Here is a 26,670-nt window from a genome sequence, read left to right as displayed (position 1 = left end):
ACTGGCAGCATATGAACTGAACAGTTGGTCTACTGATTCTACAAGGATTACACAGTTAGAAAAGGTTACACTATATCTTGCTTAGAGTGAACAATCCTGATCAATCCACTGAACTTGTTGTACAGATTACGGGATAGTTGTTTTCCTTTACCTGTCAGATAAAAGATACATGTTTCTGTATGGTAGAGAACTATTGTATGTGGGAATATAGGCAGCAGAAGCACAGGTGAGAGTGGATTATTAAACTCTGAAGCACCTCAGGCAGAGAATTCACTTGGCTTTATTTTGACTTGATGGACTGCAATTGAAGCAGTCAGTCATACTTGCCTGCGTGCCCTTTTCGTACTTCAGGCACTCCAGGTGCTCAACCTCACAAAACAGGCATTCAAGCCAGCCACAACACAGCTGGTAAAGACAGGGTGCTGGAGGTGGTCTTTAATTAATCGGGCCAAGAGTTGTGTGGGTGGCTCAGTAGATTTAAAATAAACTTTTATTTATTTAATACCATATACATGTAAGCGAATATGGTAAAGTGGCATTTTAGACTGAAGTGATTGACTTGTGACTGACATAAAAAGTCAGGCAAAATTTCAGTGCAATTGCAAAATTATGCTATTATTAATGCATTTATACCTCGTTTTATATCATTAACAATATTTTATACTTAACCTTTTCATACATTTACTAGTCCAGTTGTAGTTAACTTCAAGCTACCTCATTATTGCACAATAAGTGATGTTAAGCATACAGGTATACAGACTGTAACTGAAGTTTTCATCCTGTTTCTTAAATGGGTATTATTAAGTGGATATTCCAACCCTCCACCATTAACCCAAAATACGAACGTTATCATTGGTCATGGACATTTCAACATCCAGCAAATGTCTCCTTGTACCCCATCAAACCACCACTGTTAATATTACTCAAACAAAATGACTCAGTACAAAATCAGTCCAGACAGGGTGCTTGCTGTGAAGGTAGCCCCCACTCATTTTGTAATTGTACACCTGAGTTCACATTTTCAAGAGGTGTTAAGTGGGTTTACATTAAACAAAACTTAAATTTAATTTTCAATTAATCATTTGGTTTAATGTAGTGTTCAAATTTCAAGTCTAACTTTAATTTTGTAATTGATCTAGGACTGTTGATTTAAAGTAAATTTATTATGTTACTACTCACAAACTATCCCAAGTTCCTAAGTGTCGTATAACAGTACATTTGTCATTTTTAGTTTTTGTATGCATCACATGACTTTAAAGAGTTTTACTAGTACTTTTATAAATATATAAGAATATAATGATGTCAAGTCCTATGTCATTTATTGATTTTACAAATGACAAACATCTAATAAACTAGTAATGTGAAAAGCAAACAATTATCTCAAACTACATTATCTTTATTGTAATTGTAATGTTTCATCTTTAAAGGTATTGTACTATGGAATAACTGATGTCATCTAACTTCAATAGTTATTGTAACATTTCTTGTAATTTGACCTTTAATTTAATATTTCAAATTAAAATATATGATTCAGAATAGCTTCTGTCACAAAGAATTTAATTCACAGTTTGTTTATTTCTTGTTTTACCACATGATGGCGGAGAAAATATTTAAAGTTAAAAGGAGTTAAAAGGAGCAAAAATCTTATTAAGACATGAAATAGATGAGTTCCTTTCTTCTTAGGCCCATAAAAGTTAACAGTCCTGTATGTTCTCTTAGGTCAAATTACGTTATGGTAATTGTAGTTATTTCTGTATTTCCTCCTATAAAAATAAAAAGCTACCCATTTAAAACATTCTGTAAAGCATTTAAAAATATTTTAAGAATAAAATTATTTTGTCACCATTGGATGAGCCACGAAAAAATTAAGCAGTTTGAAATGTCATTGTCTTGTAGACTAAAATACTGTATGTAGGAAAACAGAAGTAAGGGGGAAAGTAGGTGAAAACAGCCTTCTTTAAATACTGATTAAATAACATCGACCTTGTTTCTGTGCTCAAAACCTTTCTTCTTTGTACTTATCACTTCTTTACTATTCCCAAATGGTGTATTCTCCTAAAGAAAAGCTGAGTTTATCTTATCAATTATCTAAACACTATCACCTTGCATTACTTTTCACAGTTGCTCTATCAATCTCAGCTTTCACCCCAGCACTGCTGCTTATCTTGACATGTGCCAATCAAGTAAAACCCACTGTACAGTGAGGAGGAAATAAAAATTGATTTATCTCTTCAATGACAAAGTAACTCTGCTACTAAAATGGTTTTGGTCTCTTACTTATCAGATGACCTCGTAATGACCTGTGATCATTGAGAAGATCTTATTTAAGAGTACTGTTCTTTCAAGTGTACCTTAATTCTTATTTAGATAACATTCAATGGAATAAATGGACTATGCGTATATTATTTAAAAACTGTTATAAATGGTAATACATGGTAATTTATTTAACCTCTTAAATACTATTTTATTTTCTTGAGGCACTTGTGTTCACTTTTCAACAAACTGTTTCCGCTTTTGTCATTTAATTCATTTCCTTGTACCAAAATGATTCATAAGTACAAGGTTCTCCTAATATAAAAATTGTGCATAGGTGCATAGCTAGCCCTGGATAAGCAACACTTAAGATATAAAATTGTGAAGTATTTTAAGGGCCAAATTGACAATATATTGTCTAAATTTGAGCAGGAACATTTACTTTACATAATGAATACTGTGACATAGGCTTGGTTATATTGATAGCGGGATCATGTTCTCCTTATTCCATTAAAAAATGAAATATATCACTGTAAATGTATCTTGAAATTGTATGTTGATGTTAGAATTATCCCATTTGGATATCTTTTTATCCAAAATAATTGTTTTTATTCTTTTTTTTGCAAATCTGGCCTTCACAGACCTAAAGAAATGAACTGAAAAATATATATTTAAGAACTAAAAAGCAGAACAATTAGCAAGAAAGATACCGTTTAAATTCCTTCTGCTTTTTGTTTAAAAAAACAAAAAGACCCCCTAAAATCAATTGGCAGAAAATGTAATAACACTGAACTTTCTGAGCAACTGCTGCCATTTGCTGGAATAATTATATCCTCGATAAAAAAAGAACAACAATTCCGACACTTTTTTTTACTTTGGATGGACTAAAACAATATACTTCTGTCTTTGTGATTATATCATAATTGAGAAACGTGATATTAAATAATCACTTAAGAACATGTTCAAATTAAAATATTTTGATCTAATTGTACTTTGTTTATAAAAGTTTTTCTCTTTTGTTACTTAAGCATTAATACCTTCTATAAAGTAAAATTTCCCAATTTCCATTTTGATCTGTTCCCAAGCTCTTACTTTGGTGTAGGAGTGGGGGATTTGCTGGCAGTTTCAGGTTCCACCCCAGAAACAAAAACCCTTAAGGGATAAAGTTTTAAGTTTGCCAGTGTGAAATGCCCTGTAATAAAAAGCATAATATAAAGGTATGGTCTTTATTAATGTGTCAAATAACTCCTCTCTTTTTAATTATGTAAGTGCATTATGGCAAGAATCCATTTTATCTGATCTTTGTAATAAAAATAGATTTTATATTGAAGGTGGTGAGTGCAATCCCTATGCTCATACAAATCCAAACAGCTTTCTTCTTCATAGTTACTCCTATACCAAAACTAAAATGTATGCTGTAGATTTTGATATGGCCAACGGGACACAAAAGTTGTTTTTTTTGCTTTTGATCAGTTAAGCCTCCTTATTTTTTTCTAGATTTAATATTTCAGCCTAAGACATTGAATCCAATCTAAGGAAATTAAAAGCATATGCTTTCATTGTGCACAGGGATTTACAATAGAGAGTTCTGTTACTGAAAAGCTGCTCAATATGAACTTTAAATTTTACCCTAAGGGATAACCAGGTAGCTATGACCTTTTATTTAAAAAGAAAGTCTTCTGGTTAATATTATTATCAGACAGCAAAATCAAACCACAGTGAAATAAAATAATAATTATCAATTAAGATTTTGATTTATCTGTAATTTATATTTCTACACTAATAACAAGAAAGAAATGGTAAATAAATAAAACACAGGATAAAGAAAATGGTGTAATTTAAGGCTACTAGGTTGGGGAAATTAGGAATTGTATCAGGAAGTTCGGGTTTAACTGCCTGCATGGAATAAATGTAGCCGATATCCTTTAACTCTGAAGGGGAGATTCTTTTGGGGGAAGGGAAGCTTTCAGCTGCAAGAAAGGTCTTTTATTCTCAACAGTTTGTTGTGAAAGAGTTCATAAATAATAATAAGGGCCAGACAGATTCTTGTCTAGGAAGTTTCCAAAGAGATGTGTTTTTCACCTTAGTTTTGCCAAAAAAAACGATGTATGTTGAGACTCATATTATCTGTTAGAAAGGAAATAATCACTTCTTAATTTCACTGATATATATTGACAATTTCATTTAAAAAAACATGTATTATTATTGCTGCTGTGTATAAAATTAGGATTCATAATTATCTTTGCTAAAACTGCCACTCTGCAAAGTTGTGTAACTTTTGGAAATTTGCTGTTATAGACTAGCAAATAACTGGCTTCTAACTTTGCAATCCATAAAAGGAAATTTATTTAACAGAAAATATCAATCACTTAAAATTCCACCTACTGTACATCAATACAAAATAAAGATTACTGTAAATGACAATGAAAATACCACTTCCCCCTTTTATCTGGCCATCATGTACGAATTTACATTCATATACTAAAAAAAAAAACAGAAGCAGGTCTCTAAAAGCAAAAGTTACAGTATGTGAATAGAGATAAAGGTAAACATATCTTCAAGTTTTTATTTTACCCATTTTAAACTTATGTATATGGAATTCGTTTGTGAAACCATAGCCAAACCATGTTTGTTAATCTGGCTTCTTTATACAATTTAGAAAATGTTGTGCTAGAAAGAAGTGTCAGAAAATGTGAACCTAGGCTCTTTTGGTGTGAAGAGAACTCTTCTACTCCAAGATTGTGAAGTAAGGCATTATTTGAAATGAGGCATAACATTATAAAACAAAAGACCACTAGAAAAAACCATAATGGACCAAGTGTTTTTCATACCAGTAAGCTATAAAGTGACTTCTCGTCTGGAAAATTCCAATAGCTATAAAGGGCTACACAAAGGATCCAAAAGTGTTTAATGAGGTGATGACCGCACCTGCAAATGTTAACTCACAAAAAATAAATGAAAAGCAGTACAGCAACGCTACCAGGATCTCAGCCACCTACTAATGAGTGTCTGAATGTTCTTTATGTTTTGCATGTCAGATGTCAGGAGACTTTTGCCTTTGTAACACTTCAGTGAGCACTTACTGCAGATGGAAGTAGAAATATTCTTTAACAAATGGAACTGAAAATTTAGTTCAAGGAGGTAAAGATCATAACAACCTCCCAAAAAGGAGACTACCATTCTATTTATATATTTATCTCTAAGAAACATTTTTTCAGTGCAAAAATATTAAAACTAAATAACTAATGTGCTATGATTAGAAAATGGTGAGTGAAGATGGCCTGTTTCACGTTTGTCATTCCAATACATTGTAAGACTTTTTTGAAAGTATCAGCATTAACAATGGTGATGACTGCTTAGTCATCGGATCTGCAAAGATCCGTATTGTAGAATTAATTGAGTTCAAATCCAAGGAGAAACATGTTTGACAAAATCAAATCAATACCCATTTATTTACAAAAAAAAACGATTTAGTACCCTACTGATATTAAAATAATTACTGCTAAATCTTTCTATTCATTTAAGTTTTTCAACTTTTGTAAGACTGCCAAAGATCTTTTAATTAGATTAACCTATTTAATGTAGGTTTGCAAAACAAGAAGCAAAAATAAAATCTTCTAAATTAAATAAATGTATTAACTGTAAAATCCCCATGTAGTCTAAGTTTGTTATCTGCTGATCTTGTGGATAAAGGCTACAGCAGATCTCCATCTGTTTTGGTCTACATGTCATCAGATCACGGTCTTCTTTTGTTAAGATATGCAACCAGCTAATGGTGACTAGAACAGGACAGTAATGTCTGGAAGCTCCTAATCATAATCTGGTACAGAGGCAGCTGTTACAAGAGGCTAATTAAACATGTGGATTGAGGGAAAAATGTATTCAGGCAGCTGTAACTGTCTCTAAGCAGTCCTATTTAGAGCTGATCACAGCCTTATACACTACATTATGTCATTCAAATTCCCAAACATCACCTTCAGCAGAAGCAATGTTCACATAAAACCAACATAAAAGCCCTAAAAGCTCCAATGTTTTTAAGAATTCACTAGATAAGCTCTAAAGAGTCACCTAAAAAGATAAAATAATATTCAAATAACTTGGGAAGTCTTTGAGAGAGACATCACCAATGCCTACAAAGAGACACATTTGCCTAAAAACAAGAAATATTAGGACTGGTTTGACACAAATAACCAGGAGATCAACGCAATATATTCTGGGCATGGCACAGCGACCAAAACATGTTGATTGACCAAAACTAGTTGATTGATTGAGAAAATGTTGGTTCACCAGCAAGCACATGTTCAAATAACTTGTAAAATTAAAAATAAGTATTTTACAGACAACATACAAAAATTCAGACTTTAGGAGACGAAGGAAAGAGACAAACTCAACGTTTACCAGAAGGAGTATTTTGTCTATTGAACCAAGAATCTACTGTCAAAAATAGGATATTCAAATCCATCCTACAAAGTGAATAGCTAAAGCAGCTAAAATATTTAAGGACATTGGACAGGAGCTAATACTAAACTTCTTTAATGTTATCATAATGTAATTATTACCTTGGCAATGAGGCAACCTCAAAAGAGGTTTCATGGATAATTGTAACAATTTTCAAGTAGGTTACAAATCCAACTGTGGAAATTAAAGAAGGATTTTTCTGATATTAACTGTGAGCAAGATTATTACAAAAACGATCCATAATTGTTCCTTTTCTTATACTGAATCCCAATGTGGTTTCAAACATGATTCTTACACCGTGTTAATTACTGGGAAAATGTTGAGTAGCTCCAACCTCTCTATGTAGAAGAGATCTGAATGATCCTCCTAAAGGAGTTATTGAGCATCCTTCAATAATGTCTTTATGAAATAAATACAATAATTTCTTCTAATAGATCAATTACATAGCTCATTGATGTCTGGGCATATGTCAAACAAGGATGTGTCACACACCCCTACTGTATTGGCAATATTTTTTGAATAGTTAATACTTTGTCAGTGAAGGTACACAGTCCATTTTATAACAAATTCTCTTTGCTAGAATATAACTGATGTATATAATGCACAGTCAGAAACTAAAACACCAATATCAATATGTCAAATGCCAGTACACTGCTGATTATTCAATGCGTACCTTGACAGGAATGGATCTCCAGACAATTGTCAATTAATAAATTTCTATAAACATAGATATTAAGCTATATAAAAAGATTAAACTTAGACTTAGATTCTCCATCGGCAAGTTCAAACTGTACACAACAGTGACTTCAAATCAGATTCATCATGTGTGTCTGAAGAATGTAGAACATGATCCATAACTTGGGAGCTATCTTTCACAGAAGGCTGTTACTGTTGAAACTCTCCAGCATCACCTGAAATCTGCTAATGCAGCCTTTTCCACCCCGAGGAAGTGGGTGTTTTAAGAGCAAAACATCAATTTGAAACCAATCTCTTGCTGTACTGTGCAGTTATTGTTTCTTTTCTGAAACATCAAAAAACATAAAGGAGATGCTTAAAAGGAATCAAGTGATCTCATTAATAGTTTTACATATGACAGTAAGTGGAAGGACAAATGCACAAACAAAAGTGCATCCCAGAGAAGCACCATAATCATTGCTGCTCTTATCATCTGCTGTCCACTTTGTTAGGTTAATAATGTCATCTGAATGTCAGACTCCAAAGTTGCTAAGTATTTCTATTCTCCCAGCCTAGTCAAGGTAATCACACCAAAGAAGGCCAAAATAATCATTTCAAAGTGAAGATAAAAGCCAATTTAAATAAATGCAATGTGAGTTTCAGTTCCTGGGAGATTGTATCAGGGAGAATATTAGGGAAGGAACCTATGAGAGACAAAGGTGTCAGAATGGAAAAGCAAAGCTCTGAGGAGATGTTGCCACAACCAGATTGAGCAGTGAACAGTCTGACATTTCCAAAAACAACAAATGTTGTCAGTTAATCTGTCAGTGTCAGATCTTGTTTTGGCCTTATCATTCATTGTTGGGTTAATGGAAAATAATCATCTTCAACCATAAGGAACAGCCAAATTATAATTATATTTCTGAGTGATTCCCAGTTTCTTGTCACTTAAATATTTACCTTTTTCAGTTTTCCCATTTATAATTCTGTTAAATCCTTTGGTTCTCCACACCATAAAAAACTACTGCTTCTCATATCATTTGGCACACACATGATATTTGATGGAGCCCCACTGTGGACCCCAATCAAAATATATCTAAATTAGAAAACAATTGACTTTCCTTAAAATAAAAACAATTTAAAAAATCAGTATTGTTTGCTATTTAAAAATTACTTCTGCACAAGCTACAAAACTTCAAAGAACTAACAATTACACAAATTAATCACTCTTAAAAAAACTCCACTAAGTTAAATGTGTCTGTATTAAGACACCTATAGTACAGTATGGTAGAAAAGAATGCCCAGTTGTGTATTCCACTTCAGAGCTTGCATAATTAACCTTCTTTAAAACAATACAAAAGTCACAAAGGATATGATAACAGAGATAAAAATGACATGTAAGCATTGATATTTAAACTTTTCCAGTAGGTAGCCTTTTGACCTTCAACTTTTAATTGGTACATTTCATTGAAGGCTCATTTTGCAGATGCTTAGTGTAATCCTGAGTGAATGCCTTAAAGGTAATTCTGAGCGATACTTTTATGGTGAGCTCGCATGAACAGAACCTGAAGGGGAAAAAAAATCACTTGTACTTAAAGTAAACAATCTTAGTGGGCCAGCTGACAGCTATGGTCTGGAATTCTGTTGAAAATGTAAATTCTGAAGCAATTACATGTCAGGAAGGGTTTGATTAATAGCTTTTCCTGTTTTGTTAAAGACTGAAGATTGCGTGAGCAATAGCGGCAGCCCTGCTTTGTAATGTTAAACACTGCTTACACAACCCACTTATACTGCACCATGAATACAATCAGAATAATCTACACTGCACAAAAATATTGATTTAAATACATAATAGAAAACAAGGACCATCTTTTGTTCTTAAAAATCATTTTGCAAAGCACATTGTGCTTCACCTTTGTTTTTTCTTCAATAGAGGCCTACTTTCAGCCCAGTCATATTTCTTTTCAAATTCATCTCAATAGCTTTACTTAATTAAAATAAAACAAAGATACAGTAGTTGCGGTCTACTGATCTATTTAAGTGTGTTCTTATAATTTAAAAAAAGGCTGAATACAGTATTCTCCTGGTAATGTCAGCTGTGAAATAATTTTTATGTGTTCCAACTACAAGTTGGAAAATGAAGTAGGATAACTGATTCCATATTTTGATTTGAAATTTGATAGGTTGATCCTAACTAAATGTTTTAAAATAGGAAGAAACGCTGCATACAAAAATAGAACTTGCTATTTGTTTTTAAATTAGTTGTAATCTTTCCATTTTTCGTGCTTAGAGGGAAATATTTATGATAATAATAAAGACCAAACTGAAATGGAAAAAAATATCAAATTTATTTTTATCCATTCAGACAGAAACTGTGAAGCCAGGAATCATTAATATATTGTCAAGTAACCGTTTTGTCTTGTTTGCTGTATAAGACTGTATAAGAACTTTCCTTATTAAAATAAAATGCTTGTTAATAAAATATTTGTTTCTCTAATTATTTTCACTATTAATCTTTTAGTTCATGATGTTTACATTTTCAGAATTGTTCTAAATATAAGTGATCATCTAAATAAGAAAATCATTCCCTTTTGTGGTCTGAAGTGTTATAAACAAGGATCCTACCTGTTTTAGATTATGCATTCTAGAAAATATTTTCCAGGAGAAAAAATAATAAAAATCCGAGTTTCATCTTTATGCAGCTTCTCAGCAATAGAAATAATGAATAACTTTGTACTTTGTTTTCCTTCAGAATTTTTGTAGAAATTCATCCTAGTTTACCTTATGGATTACAGGTTTTTTATTAAAAATTCCAATTATAATGAACTCATATTTGGAAAAGTTAAATTAAAAATAGCAGAATTCCAAAGTTGTATGTCAGACGAGACTTTGTACATGTTCTAGTTCATCAATGTATATATTCTGCATGTATAATGTATATAAAACAAATAAAACAGGTAAAACAGGCATTTCCCTTGCTTGTTATTATTCCTATAAAGGTAACTGTCAGCTTGCTTGAATTGTTTATCATGTCATTGAAGCCAATGTAATTTTCATCTTCAGAAATACTTTTAAGCCATTTGTGACATTTATTGTTGTAATACTGTAAAATAGTATCTTCAATGCATTTAGACCAAATGTGTTTTTTCAGACTAGTAGTGAACAGTTACAATTAATATTTCCCCTATTCAGAACACAAAAGAGCATTGTTCAGCATACTGTATGTGCTCAGTGAGCAATACACTCTCCAATGTAATTGAATATCAGTTAGTTTAAGCATCTCGGGGTAAAACAAATGTTTGTAGCAGACTGGCTTAAGATGGGGCTGCATTTACAGCCAACCTGCCAAAACAGGGTACTATACAACCTCTAATTCTTGTAAATAGCCACATATTGGGTGGTAATTATGTACATGATTAGATTACTGCTTAATGTTGTTTCCTATAAAAATTCACAATTGTGTTAGGTATATAAAGGGTTATTTTAGCTGTTTGGATTATTGGATCCTTTTTGCTGTTGCAACCTGAATAGGCAAACCATAAATCCTTCCAGACATTACTTTAGTGCTGGAGGCACAATGATCTGTGACTCAAGAGTCTCCTCAGTTGAAGGAGGTGCAGTTGTTCTCACCAAGACCTGAGACAGATGGTGTTGCACCTTGGCTAGCTAGAGAAGAAGAGACATAATAGTTTGACTTTGTCAAAAGACTTTGAGTCTTCAGAGGAGGAAAAATAATCTGTTATTAATGTTATTAAATCTATTATCATGGTCAGCACCTTTCGAAAAGGCAGCAGATGATAATCTACAGTTGCCAACCAGACCGAAAGGCCTTGAAAGAGAGAAAAAATAGGTGGGACATCAGGCACAAATTACAATGAAAGAATGTGGAAGATAGAGTGAGTCTATAACCCTTTTTTCTAAAATGAGATGTGGGAGAGAGCATTACATGGATGATGGTGTCACATTCCCTGCAGTCTGCATCTGAGAGAGACAGTGTCAATAGGTTGGCAACGTTGCATTTCCAGCAATCTTTGTCCAAGTGGAAGAGTACTGCCAGGGTTAGGGCACTGTACATGTAGTCACTGAGATTAAACCTGTGGCAACTCTTATGAGAAAGAGCAGGGACTGAACTTGTTTGTGACAGATCGATGCTCCCCACATTGGTAAGAGTTGAAAAGGGAGAAGGTGTTAGAATCTGGTTTAAGATGGGACTGCATTCACAGCTGACCTGCCACAAAAGGCGACTATATGGCTTCCAATCTTTGATAATAACCACAGAGTGGGTGATAATTATGTAATTATTTTAGAGGTGAAGAGTATCCCTTACATTGCCACATGAGTGCAATTAGGCTTACAGTATATTTGGTCTATAAAGGGTGTGCATTGTGCTAAAGCTACTTGGGTATTTTGAGTGCTGTGTGACTGCTGAGTGCTGTTGTGGTGTGAAAAGGAAATATGAAACAGGAACACAAGGGTAGGATTTGTTACACGATTGAATCATGAAGAAACAAATTGTGTTGCAAAGACAATAAAAAGTATATACAGAGCAATAAAAGAAATGCAAATAACAGATTTTGGATATGAAATAAATGTTCTGGGTTTTTTTTTTACTACTTGATCTTTCATGACTGTCCATGATAAACTCAAATGATATTGATTGGAGACAGATTTAACCTCTTGAGAAAGAAAAGCAGAAGGTAACCAATATTGCTAACATACATTGCACATATTAAAAGACATTATTAAATCCTTTATATTAATCTAAATTCCTCTTTAGATAAAAATAAACTTAAAAAGTGGGTCAAGAGACTTACGAAATTTGTACTGTACATCAATTAACCATTTCGTCAGTGACCCAAGCACATTTCTAAATCATGTGCTGTACGATTTGACTGAGGTGACAACAAATACAGGTCTCATTCATTATAGTAACAAGTAACACAATCTGATCTTCACATTAACCTGCTATATACTGTAGAAATAATGTTTTTTCTATATAGAGTATTTGAAACCATGTTATCAAAAAGAAAAAAAAATATTGTCTGCTATTTTTAACTTTTCACATGTTATAAAATTGTAGTGTAATTATAGAATTCCCCATCAGTCTGAGGGCAAAGCATTTTCATTCTTTACTGACCATTTACTGTATCTGCCACACATCCAAAATGTTAACAGCAGTTGGCAAAAAGCTCTTTGGCGTTAAATTGCATGAGAGGTGTCTTTATCATGTAAATCAACCCAGAAACTTGTTATTCGAATTGTCTGTTTGTCTTTAGAAATATTCCCTGTTGTCTAGGGATTCTGATATTTGTAGTATCTGCTATCAGGTGGGAATTTTTTGGTTCAAATTCAAAACTCAAGATCTTCCTATCTAAAAAAGCTTAGGTACCAGACACATTTAAAATAAATATTTTTCTGCATTGATACAAATGGAAAGAAACAGCATAATTCAACACAGCAGCTACAATTTTTTTAAGTGTAAACAAAGATTATACCTGTTTACTAATGATGTACATCCGATCACATCACTGGTATAACGTGTTTGACTTGCAATATTAGACAATCAACAGTAGAACTGCAATTTTGCCATAGTATTAACAGTTACAACAAAAATTCTAAAACAAAATTTTAATCTTTTTAACCACAAGATATTTACTTTTCTATTATTCACCAGCCTGTGAGATAAGGGTGTGCCCAGCATGTGTTGTGTTGGGATTCTCTTTAAGATGGAGAAACCACACTTTTGCCAAAGTGCCACATTACAAATTATTTTTATTTATAATATGCTATATTATGTATATTAGACTAGATTACCACCTAAAAAGCGCTGACACTAATGGGTTATTCAAATGGGGAAGAAATGGATGATTACATAATAACACTTGGCTATGGAGAAAGCCAAGAAGAAGATGGATAGTCGGGAAAGCTGAAGCAATCACATTCTAGCACTTGTTGCTGTCTAGCTCACATCTCAACATGTAATCCAATGAGATACTGTAAGTGTTGATAAATCTGTATTGAGTACAACAGGTAGACATGAGGACAGTTCTTCTGTATCTTTTTGTGTGCAGTGTCCTTATCAATGTCTGTTTCCTTAGGTCCTGCAGGTCCTGCCCAGCCTTAGTGGTTTATAAACACTTACCTGTACATACTGTAACTTATGCTTGTTCAATCATATGTTATTTATTGTTTTTAATTCGAACCTTGCAAGTGTTCATGGGAAATATAGCAAAAATGTAACATTTCATTTGCTGCAATGAGCAATGTGCTGCAGAATATTTTTATGAAGGTGGAACACTGATTTGCACCTTTTTTTATTTTCAGCTATCACAACCATCGATTCAATACATTTATATCCATAATTAATATTTGGAAATGTTGGTATATTTACATTATTTTCCCATCTTTTAGTGGTCTACAGCGAGAGCTCTCAATCTAATGGATCAATGCTCCAGGTAAACCGATCACTTCTTCAGATTTCTAATAAAGGACACAGCTGCGAAATATTGAGACGTGCTACTTAAAGCCTCTTTCTAAGACCATGCAGTTGCTTTCTAATGTTTGCCTTTTAAGGCTACATTCGCAACTGTTCTGATTAGGGTATGATATTGGTGACAATTTTAATTGTACTGTTCACACAAATGCACAGAAGATACTGGTATTATAAGCAAAATTAACCGCCGCCCCTCACCCGGGCAACTAGAGAAACACAATTGCAGAACTGTTACTCTCGCACCAGTGACAGAGCGCTTGAATTCGGCTGACGGGGTCACGGGCGGTCAAAGTCACTGTGCATGTTCACTTGATCACCCAGGCAAACAAGGCACTACATCTCTGGAACGAAAGCAGCTAGAAAGCTATTTTCACCGGCACAAACGCAGCACTAACGAATAAGACCGGTCTGGTTCCCCTACGACAATGTAGGGGGTCTGAGTGACATCACACCCCCAAATAAGAAGGAGCTATATCTCAGGAAAGAAAGAAGCTGGGAAGTTACTTTCAACGGCACCAACCGGCACAAATGTCGCACTAACGAATGAGACTGGCTTGGTTTCCCTACGACGTTGTAGGGGAGCTGAGTGAAGTTATGACCCCGAAGACACAAGGCGATATATCTTGGAAACAAAAGCTTTCAATGGCATAAACCTGCACAAACGTACCCCTAATGAATGAGGTTACTTTCATCATTTGTGCTGTCTGTAGGGGGTCCAACTTCACAGACCTTCCAAACACACTAAAAACTCTCTTAACTTTTTCACAGTTCCTTTGGCTACAACAATTTCCAGAACCAAGCCCTCAAAATCTACTCTTTTTTTAACAGAGGATACCCTAGCAGTGTTATTGACAGGGCACTTGCCCGAGCCAAAAACACCCCTCGGACAATTAACTTGATCAACACTTTCTATCCCCAGGACTATTAATGACAACTTTTCCATCCTACAGAATGATCTCTCCATTGGGGCCCTCTTTTCTGACCACCCCATCATCTCATATCGCCAACCACCCAATCTGCGTAACCGTCTTGTTCACAGCTCCCTTGACCGCCCTCAGCAACCATCCACACCAGGCACTTTCCCTTACAACAGAGCTCGCTGTACCACCTGCAAGTACATATCTAACACCACACTCATTCAAGGCCCGTCAGGACAATTCTCATTTCACCTCTGGTGGTCTCTCTAATCTCTCCACCTGTGTTCTCAAGGATGGTTTTCCTAACTCCTACATCAGAAAGACTACAGAACCTAAAATATCCTGCAGCTAGGATCACACGTTCCCCTCCTCTAAATGACAGACTAATTCCCTTCTAAATTCTGTCTATTCATTGTAGGTTTCATTTCACACCTCTCTTCACCCATCCTGACTTCACACTACCTAGTTGGCCACTCTGTCTGTCCCCTGCTCCTGTCTCCTGCTCCTCCTCTCCCAGCTTTTGTTATCTTTCTTCTCTTTTCAGCATGGAATAAACCTATTGTTCCTTTTGCAGCCTAGGCATGCTGACGCAGCTACCCGCCTGAACTACTTCTGCAATACAAGAATACAAGAATGTATTTCCTGTTTCACAGAAATGTCTCAAACAAAACAGATCTCTTATTTAAGAGATAAAATAATCTCTTGTTTAAGGGTCCCAATTCAATTGGGTTGAACCATGTAATTTAAGCATTAATGGTTCAAGCCTGGGCTATGTGCAAGATATTCTGTATCATAGGCCAAAATGAGATTGTTATAGTTTTGTCATTTTACAGGACTCCTTTAGGGTATGTTTTTAGCGTTTAGGGTTTGCTAGCTATGCAGCTCAAACAAAAGAAGGTTCCCAAGAGCTGATGTACTGTATACTGCACGATCTCCAGGCCCACCACTTATGGTACATAAATCATTTGTCACCTGTAATGGACCTTTTTTGTCAGGTTTAAACCCGCAGTGACCATAGTTTACAATGCTATCAACTAGATCAGTTCTCCATTTGATCCTAACTGCTCCTAGCTGAAGATGCTCTTGGGCTATAAGTCTGAAAACAGGTGAATGTCTGGACAAAAAAATATATTTATTCATCCTGTGCAACAGGTTGAACAAAGGTCATAGGAAGTTGATTGATGATTTCCATTTCCAAATTTTGGTGGTATAAAAAAATGATTGTGAATTCCAAATAAATATCATAAAAAAGAATGCAGACACTTAACCCAAATAAATGAAATTAGAGGATTTAGAGATTCACACTTGACTTTATTGTCTAACCCAAGGTTGCCATACTCCAATCCCAGTGGGCTTGGTGTCCCTGATTTGTTGTCCAAACTGTGCTTTCAGTTACATAGTGGGTGTAATTATTTTATTAACCGCATAAGCGTAATACTTGTAACTTGGCTCTGAGGAGTTTCATAAGTAGCTGTACTTTTAATGAAGTGTTTTGAGTAAGCAACTGTCAAATACCTTATATAACATTCTATATACTGTATGTCTGAGTCTTTTACTTAAAATATAGATTTTAGGAATTCTTCAAACTATATATTTACCCCTGTTCCAAAAGCATACTATTTTTTTAAGGAAAACACCAAATCAGGTGATTAATTCAGATGACAAAAAAAATGTTAGGTGAAACAGACAAAAAGGCAAAAGGAGGTGAAATGACAGAAAAGGAAGAGATGTAGTTATCTTTGATACACAGAGAACATTCAATGATGAGACAAATGAGTCATCTTCTGAAATGGCATTGTTAGCATAACCTTGGTCCTAGGTGTGGAAAGGAAGCACAGCACTACACTCACCGTCATGATGAATCACTGCCCTGCTGACAGATTGCTACATTTGCTGATAGTAACAGAAAGCAACACCATCTGATAGGCTCTCTGCCATGCTGCTATCTTTTGTCCTGCAAATTAATTCTGTTACAGTGGATTTAAAACATAGTAGGCAGATGGATGCACTGCAACATTCCCATTGGAATCTGATAAAAATAAATGCTTTTACCCTACATTTTGAATTTTCACTGCTGCATTGTACTGCTCTTACACAAAGGTAAACACAGCAATGCATTTTATCCTATAACCTATTCAATTGGTAAATAGTGCAATCCCAACTTGTATCTTCTGTTTGGAGTCAACTATCAGGGAACTTGATTAAACTATTCAAAACTCTCAAAAGCATTTAAACAGACAAATTACAAAAATGGGAAATGTGGAGAACATCAAAAGGCATTTCTTCACATAAACTTGTGAGCATATAGAACAAACTCACAGCTACAATATGAGTTTGTTCCATATGAGTACAGTACATACTTTTTTTATAAGTATGATTATAATGTTCTTTACCATTTAAAATACAGTATGAAACACCCCAAATAAGTAAAGTTTCAATGTTTTAGGTCTTGCACTTATAATTAGCAGTTATTGGCCTTAAGGGTAGGTTCTATTGCAGTTTCCTTTTGCAGTGGATAATATCTTGAGCTAGATGAGTCTCATTCCCTTGTGCATTAGTTCAAGACGTTAGCATATTTCAAGAAATAAACTACATAATTAAGATATTATTTGGGAAAATATTTATAATCCATATGATTGACAGAATTACAGATAAAAATACACTAAGAATTCCACACTGAAAAGTAAAAAGAAGATCAATATACCTGCAGAAAACTTTACAGGCATAATGTTGTATTGTTTTTCATACTTTTCAGCATACATTTAACCTGTGTGTGTAGGTGTTATGCTGGCTTAGTTCCCCACTCTGATATCTATATGTCTAGTTAGATAGTTAACTAACTGGATAGTTAGACATCATAGGAAAGTAAATGTTAATTAACTCTGGCTATTTAATAACATTAGAAAGCTAAACCAGTTAAACAGATGTCTTAAATTCCACTGTGTGCATATAATGTCAGCATCAAAAGCCAAATATAGTAAATGCTTTTGCTCTTCTTAGAGCTCATCAGCTTCTTTCCAATTGTTGCTCATAATTCAGACTGTTACTTCTCAGTACTTGGATACTGGGTTCAATTGTGTACTAAGGTTTTTGGTTTTCCCAGGTGTGCTCTGGTTTCCTCCCACATCTGAAGAACATGCTTACTATGTTGATTTGAATCCCTAAAATTGTCTGTGTGTTTGTACGTGCATGTGTGTGCACATCTGATCCCTGTAATGCACTGGCATCCTTTCCAGGGAGTGATCCAGCCTTACATTTTGTGTAAGGAGATATTGTCTGGAATGTTATGATGCTAATCATGAAAATACATCTTTCTAAAAATGAATGGGTGCTTGATTGCTTTTAAAAAACACCATAACCCTGAAAATTGGTTCTTATTAAATAGCCACATAGATTTTCTTCATTGTGAACCAGACATTGCTTATTAATATACATTCCCAAAATTCATAGTGACAGCTGTTAAAAAGACATCCTAACCTTGAAAATATTTCTTGTAAAATACATAAGTGTCCTGTTGTGCTAGTTAAGGTTAAGTATGCCACTCTGGAGAGCCCATTGGAGGTGTAGCAGCTATGTGTGCCTTGTTCTTAAAAAAATATAATAACATGGACTGGGGGTTCTGTTAGGCAGATAGATTGGTGTACATTACTGACAATCAAATGTCACATTTTACAGAAAAATGGTGCTTGGATTGAATCCAAACTAACCTCTTCTTGGTGAACTGCTTCATTTTTCTGTGGAGCAAAAAACAAGAAACCAAGAAACCATGCTTTCCTTTGCATAGATGTACAACAAGGGATTAACTGTGAATTTGTTTTCCGTTACTTCTTTCTGCTAAGGTAGTGCAATACTCAGTGCACTCAGGTGTGTCAGACACACTGTGATTATGCAGACTCCCTGCAAATGTCTTTTTTTATCATGTCCTCTGGCAGTGATAGGTGAAAATAGATTCAGTAAATGAAGCATGCAGAGATCTTTACAGTGTTATACTCCTTAGAAGAAAAAAAAAACCTAAAGCATTTTAGTTAATATGGCTGAGAAAATTACATTGGATTCTGTGCTGTTTTAACTATAGATTCTATGCACACTCAGTCATTTGAAACCCTGTACTGTACTTCATCACATCTTAAACCCTGCAATTAAAATAAGCTTCTCCTAAACCACCCAGATAGACATTCAAGCTTTAAGTTCCTTGCATTTCTGTGGATTAAAAGCTTAACATAAGTGTAAAAAAGGCTCTTTCATACAGTCCCATATAGTAATTTCTATCAAAAGAGAGCTGTTTTACCTCTCATAAGTACTGTATTCCAGAGCTGAATGCAGAATATTTGTTTTACTGCACATGGATAGCATATGCCCTTTCCTACAAACTTGTAATAAAATATAATTTTTTTTAATGATATTTAATGTGGCAATACAGTATGTTGTAATATAATCCATTTCATGACAAGCACTATTAAAAAAAAAAAAGTAAAATACCTATATGGATTCCAAGGAGATCTAGTGCAGTAAAACATGTGGATTTGTGTTCTTTTTAGGTAATACAGATCTGATGCTTTTTCTTTGATGAATGTTACGTTTTACATATTTTCAGTTTGCACCGGATTAAATGTGTAAAATTAGTATTTAGGGTTCAAGGCTGTGACACAACTCTTAGTTTTATTAAGGCATAGTATTATTTTTATTACCATTAATGTCTATCTGTTTTGAAACCTGGGACTTGCGGTGCAGTTAGAGCACTTGAAATTCTCCGACAGCATTAAGGTTAAAATGGACTGGCATGTCAGCAATGTTTAAGGCCTCCTCCTGGGTGGTGAGTTGCCCCAGGAAAGGCTTTCTTTCCTGATGATGTAAATAAGGCCTGTGTCAAGAAGGGGATGAAAAGAGGAGCTCCTGGGTAGTAGCAGTCAGTTCTCCCTGTCCTATTGGCCTATTACAGTTTTCAACCTGGATCTAAACATCGAAGGGATGAGAGAAAGCTGTTGGCTTATGAAGGATAAACAAAGAACCAAACTAATTACCACAGTACCACCAAAAACAAGGTGATAGCACACTAGGATAAGAATTCAATCTTAAGAGGCACAGAGGTTTAAGCTCCTTCTGTTTTTCCCAGGTAGAAAGGTTTAACTTGTAGCCCTATTGCAAATGTAATTGCCTACAGACAAGGCTAAATAATTAATGATCAAACTACAGGTTGTGAGGAAAAATACTATGGTTTATTTTTAAGGAGAATTACATCATGGTGTTGAAACTATCATATGACTTGCTTTTGCACTGCACAGGAAGTACTTTTTCTTTTTTTGCAAATTGCTTTTGTTGGTATGCTGATTTATAGTTTAACATTATTAGAAATAAGATGATAAAATAGTACTTTCTATTATTTTACAACTAGCTCATGCCAGGTTTCAGACACGTATATGGTACGTACAGTATATGGTTTATCTTTTTATTTTTCTGAAACGGCTACAGAACAAAATGATTATATCATCTATATCTTATACTAGAAATGTTCAATGATTTACAACAGCATTTTAAGAAGTATTATCCTCCCGCTCATTTACAGTATGTTGGCTGTGTGACACCTTACTGGTGCTTAATTACACCTTGCCTTAGCACTGGTAGATACAATTTTAGTACTACACTTGGATTTGCAATGTAATGCAATGTATTTTATTTTATACAAATTAAATACAATATAAACATTAACCTTTAAATGTTTATCACTATTTATTGTCTATTTTTATACTTTTTGTATACATATATTTTTATAAATCCAGAAGTAGTTTTTGAACAAAGTGCTGTACCATACATTGAACTTTTTAATCCATATTCTTTTTTTTTAATAATTGATCTGTTGCTGAATACATGGATGTTTTATGTAACATCATTTCCAATAGGAACATTTTTTTTCTACCATGATTGGCCATGGAACAAGAAACAAATACATTATCCAACTGCAAAAGTATGGAACGTTCAAGTATTTACTAATGTGCAAACGCTTCACAAATTTAATTTATGACACTGAATTATCTAAATGCTTTCCAGCCCACTTCAGCCACAGTGATTACCATTTGAACTTCTTCATCTTTTGGAAGATATATTGACTGAAGTCTCTGTGGTATAATACTTAATTGCTTTTGTGCTAAAATCATCTCAGATAAAAAAAATAAAAATATGATTTTGACTCCTCTAATTCACCCTTTAAAGCTTTACAAAACGTATATTTTAGTGCAGAAAAATATTCATATCAATGTAAAACCTTTTTTTTCCAAAGGCTGTAAATTGTTTTTGATTATTCTGATCGGAATTACCTCTGCTGTTCATGCTCTAACATAAACAATTTTCTGTTATTTAATGTCTTAACATTTTGTAACCAGTAATTACTTTTTAATATAACTACTTTTTACATATTTTCACTCTTATCAAGTATAATCATTAAATACAGCATGATAATTTAATCTTAAAATCCTTACAAACCTATTAATTCATAAACTGTACATCTAGGCCATTTTATTACAGTTTATATGTAATTTAATATAGGAGTAAATTATCTTTACTCCTAGAAATGCTGTTAGAATTTGGTGCTAATTTTTGACCTACAGGGGTCAGTATTATCTATACAGAGTGAATCTGAAAGCATCGTTCTGCTTTCAGATAATAGGAATTCTTAAAATTGTTTCTTCAGAAAAAAATGCGAGGACAATGCAGTCACTTGTTTAAATAATTTCTTAATTAAAGATGAAATTGATTTTTTAAAATGGTTGTTTTAAATGTATGCTTAATTTTGAGTTCCTGTTTAGTGAAAGTAGTTATTAGTTTAGGACAATGCACAGCTGTCCAAGGAATCAATGTTTTGAGAAACATACTGCTAGAAACCAAAAAAACAAACTGGAAAGATACAGTACACTGCCAAATACACAAAAGTTCATAGCAAATATGTGACTTCATTAACGCAATGAGTTATATTGTGTTTAAGAAACACTTATCCCACAAATTTCAGCAAAATAAGAGGGGCAGCTGAGTAAGAGCTTTGTCTTCAGGTATATCACAGTGACAAGAGCCTTCAAGGCATACCTATTGTTAAAAAAACCTCCTTGTACACTTAAAAATAAAGAAGACATGTCAGCATAATTAAAGGGTTGGGGGGGGGGGGGGGAGAAACATTGCTCACTTTGTGTTGTTCTGCACAGTTGTCTGGAAAGCATTCTTTTCCCAGTTTATTCGAAGTAATTACTATGCTAGATACACAAAAACAGAATGGCACTTTTCTTAACAACCAGTTTCTCCCACTGGGTTTACTTTTGGAAACTCTCTTCATTGAATATATCCCGACTACACCCTATATAGTATGGTAAAAACCTCTTCAATACACTCTGAAAATATAATTAAACACCAACACCTGTGGGATATAAACTATTTTGAAAATGTTTCTGTAATTTACTTCTGTGGGCAGCTTGGTGCTGTTACTGTATATATGATTATATATCTATCCTGTCATGTACTTGTAGAAAGGAATCAGTACTTGTAAAGGAATTTGAATTGAAACAATGTTACCTATATACTGTATAAGAGGCATTTCTAATAGCTTGTCAATCTTCGTACAGCACAATTCTAAACTAGAACCACACTACAATAAAAGCAATGTTTTATTCTTGACTTTTAAATTAAGGTTACTTTTCAAATACAAATGCTTTTGTTTTTATTTCATTGGATTTTTAATAACATGCATTCTCATTGTTTTTCTTAAGGATAATATTTTAGAGTTCATTATTCTTCTCAATGAGAAATCACTTATACTGTATGGCGCCTTCATACTTTACATAATTCATCACCCACCATAGTAGCCCCGGATTTATACCTTTATGTGATTGATTTTATCATTTTTTATTGTCACAAAAAATAACTTACATTGTTACATTTAATATCCACGTAATTTTTAAGGGTGCTATGTATTCATGATATGCTTGCATTGAACCTTGCTATTATGTTATTGTGACTCTCTTTTTTCTGCTGTCAATGGGACTATTGTAGGACTGTTTGTCTGGATCTGTATTTTACATTATAATTTGTTGCACAGATGGTTTTTGTTATATTGTTTTTTTCACTGTGAACCATTACTTATTAGCAGAAAACAATTACCATTTTAACCATTTTAGTAAAGACTATAAATGACAATGGAAAGGCAAGGGAAGTAAAGTACAGTTACAATATTTCATATGCACTGAAAACAAGTAAACAAAAGCTAAATAAGATAGAATGTGTTTAAAACTTGATTACAACAGCCACAGACATAAATGTCATTTTATTTAAAGTCATGATCTTTATTCTTGGAAAGATTCAGTAAGTTCTACATTTCAATAATGTAACATGCTAAAATAAAATAATAAATGCAGGAACTCTCCTAAATGTGGCTGACATAAGGATCTGGCTCTGAAACAGTAGTTTGGTGATGCAATTCATTGACCTAGACTGTGAATATTTTTTTAAATACTTCTGGTTTTGCCTGTGTTTGAAGTTTGTCTTATTTGACATCTGTGGCCACAAACATATGGATATGATTTGCATAGCGCCGTACCTTCTCAAAGCACAACTTGTATCTTTTTAGATATTATTTTATTCAAAGGTTTCCTTTATTTTCAAACATATACCAGGTTTCCATCATAGGCTGAATGTTTAAATTCCATAATTAGAATTCCAATTGCCTTAGCATTTAAACGTCTTTTTTCACTTCAATATTATAGTGAAGCAGGCAACAAGCTTGCTTAAATAACATAAAAAGCACACCTTAATTTACTATTTCTGTTTCGTCAGTTTCTTGTAGGTACATTTACAGTATATACATGTGGCAATTGAAATTTTTGTTGATTAAAAACAGCCATACATAAAACATTTCACTGTTAAAGTGTTTAAATGCTAAAACTATGTTTTAATCAAAATGATTAAACTTCTGCAAAATGTAAACAATAATCAGCTTGATATAAAATTAACTCTAGGAAAAGGTACACTCTTTCACAAAATGACTCTTGCTATCTTTACAGATTATACAGTACAGAAGTTAAATGAAAAGGAATCATTTTAAAATGTAGTACTACCACACTGTATTTCAGTGATTCACCTAAAATAAAAAGATCTCTATGTGCATGATGTCTAAAGCTCCTGTTTCCATAAGGATTTTCAATTCACTTTTTCCCTTTTGCTCTGAAGGAAAAAACTTTCAGTCCTGTCCTGGGCAGATAATCAAAGCACCTTTTCAATGGACATTAAAGAATTTAAATCCCTCAAAACTTTAGTGGTTATTTTAATTAAAGATGAAAAGTTTGCTTTGACTGTAACTTTACAAAGAGCCTTATTTAGGCCTAGACATGAAGGTGTAATACAGACATTACATACTCAGTTTTGAAAAAGCTGCCTGTCCAGAAAGGGATGAAATCACATTTTATATAGTTAAAACTCACATTTGGATGCATAGGATGTGAATGATTTGAATTCAATATGTAACTGAAAGCTGTTTAAGTGATATACGCCTATGTACTTTTTACATCTGTTGTTGTCAAGACTTGGATATTAGCACATCATTGCTCTGAGACATAATTCAATAATGATATATCAGAACTTAAAAGGAAACAGTGTAAAAGCTAATCATAATGATTTTAACTTTCTGAGCACATGTGGAAATGTAAAAATGCATAGCCTTAAAGATTCTAAATTACAAGGGGAGTAGATTTTTAAAAACTAAAACCAGCATAAATCCTTATATTAAGAATCATTAAGTAGAAATAAAAAATGGTATCTTACCTTTATAAGACAGCTTCAGCCTGGGTACATTGCTTTTCCCCCGTTGAGAATACACATTTGCTGGCAGCAATACCCCAGAGAGTAGCAGTACAATCCCAATGAGGTAGTCCATGGTCCCAGTGTAGTTGTTCAGTGTCCTTCAGGAAAGACTCCACTCAGTAGAAAACCGGATCCTAAAAGCTGAGGGTTAACAGGTGATTTAGGTCAGTTTCACTGAGAGGCAGACGATTTACAATAGCTGTGCTCACATTGCTCCTGATGTGGAAGTCAAAGCAGAAGAACTTCAGACAACATGGAAAATTCACCACAGAGAGCTGTATGTGGTGGATAATGAGGCTTTGGAAAAAAAATTCACGAGAGCTGTGGTAGTAATGCCTTTTTCTTAAGCAATTTTTTTAATAGTCACTGGCAGCAGTTAATCCTGTCCTCAGCTCCAGTTGACTGAGAGCCACTGCACAATCAGAAAGAGAGTGAGTGAGTAAGAGCAGCTGTGAGAGAAAGAGTAGGACTGTGTTCTGCTGTGAGCGGGGAGATGACAGAAGATCCCCTCGACAGGTTTTTCTCAGCTCCCTCCCTAGGCAGTCTGACAATAGGAACACAGGCAAGTCTGACCCACCTCTTTCCTCTGGTAGCGTTACAGCACACATAAAAAAACACGTGGAGCAGAGCTGAGGGGAGGCTACTTAACACACTCCCTGCAGTTTCTCGCAAGTGACAAACAGCAGCAGCAATTTACTTCTCTTTCAAGTTTGATGCTGTTCATTTGTTTTTATCATGGTTTTATACCTTCCTGAAGGAATTAAAAGAGTGTAATACATTTTTCACACTACCTTCCCTAGTTCCCTAAACTCCTATCTCATTATCAGAACACACATTGCTATGCTAGACGTCAGGAAACAATAAAAAATGGTCGGCTATCAAATTTTGATGTAGTCACTCAGTCAGCATTATCCTAATGTACAGAGCTTGTGCCTACATGTAATGTCCATGTATCTTTCTGTCTCATACATCATACAGTATATTTATGTCTGGTAATTTTGTGTTTCTTTTTATCTTTCTTGGAATACACTCCTCCCTTCTCAAGAGAGCTATTGTAAGATATTTAGATATAATAAACATTTGCATCTGTGCGATGGCTTTTTTTAGATTGTTTTGAAAAGAAAAGACCATCTGGATTTAGTTAAATCAGAAATGTACTTTATGTTCATTACCATAAGGATGCCATCCTATTCTATGATATGATATAAATTAACTCTTTGGCAATGTGTTTAGTTGGCCCTGCCTTTGATTGCTACACAAAGGTGGTTAATTGCTGACCTCAGAATGTCATGCTATGACATTGGCTAATGTCAATCCCCTCTTTTAACCAGAGGAAACAGAAACTTGGCTATGAAACATCAAGGATTTATTCTACCTTTGGTCAGTAGTTGGTTCTGGTATAGTATATGTTTAAAGTTTCATAATAAATGTCATAGGTATTCAGAAATGTAAAATCCTACAAGGAAATGAACAGGGTTAACCCACACAACCTTTTAAGTTCAACAAGAAAAACAGAAAAGCAGGCCTTGAAAACAGAAGTTAGGCAAAAGTGTAAATAATAATCATGTTAGTAGAAGTGTGATTGTCTGGGGCAAAATAAGTAGCAACATTGTGGTCAATGGTTCACTCCAACACATTTATTTTCTAAATAGTAATTATTTCATTAATAGCACTGACAGCGATAGCACCAATTACAATAGCAAGAAAAAGAAAATTATTCAATACTATGTACAATATAAGAGCTTTTTTTTAAAAAAATAAAGCTCTGTACTATAATGTAAAACTTTTAATTAAGAGAAGAAATCTGTTGTACAATTTCAGTATTTTTAAAGGTAATATTTCAAGCACTTTGCCTCAATGTTAATTAAATACAATATTCTCACATCTGTTTAATTTCTATTCTAGTTCTTTAAACTAGAAGAAAAGAAATCCTGTTCTATTGTTTATTGTATTCATGAAAATACATATATTTAGCAATGATATAAATGTATATCACTTCTCTAAGTATTATGTTTAAGCTGTATTTGTGAACATGCAGGT

General features: G+C 33.9%; 1 protein-coding gene across 2 annotated transcripts in view; it reads right to left on the bottom strand.

Moving 5' to 3' along the window:
• Nucleotides 1–26,670, bottom strand: part of sema3ab (sema domain, immunoglobulin domain (Ig), short basic domain, secreted, (semaphorin) 3Ab) — a 219,544-nt gene that overhangs the window by 54,486 nt on the left and 138,388 nt on the right. For both annotated transcript variants that reach the window (XM_088647165.1, XM_088647166.1), the window contains exon 3: nucleotides 24,592–24,771. In XM_088647165.1, coding sequence (XP_088503291.1) covers nucleotides 24,592–24,703 — 112 coding nt within the window. In that variant the 5' untranslated portion in view covers nucleotides 24,704–24,771. The remainder of the gene's footprint in view (nucleotides 1–24,591; nucleotides 24,772–26,670) is intronic.

The sequence above is a fragment of the Lepisosteus platostomus genome, chromosome 9, assembly GCF_059453375.1.
Source record: "Lepisosteus platostomus isolate fLepPlt1 chromosome 9, fLepPlt1.hap1, whole genome shotgun sequence".
NCBI lineage: Eukaryota > Metazoa > Chordata > Actinopteri > Semionotiformes > Lepisosteidae > Lepisosteus > Lepisosteus platostomus.
The sequence above is the reverse complement of the archived record's forward strand: the minus strand, read 5'-3'. Positions and strand labels throughout refer to the sequence as shown.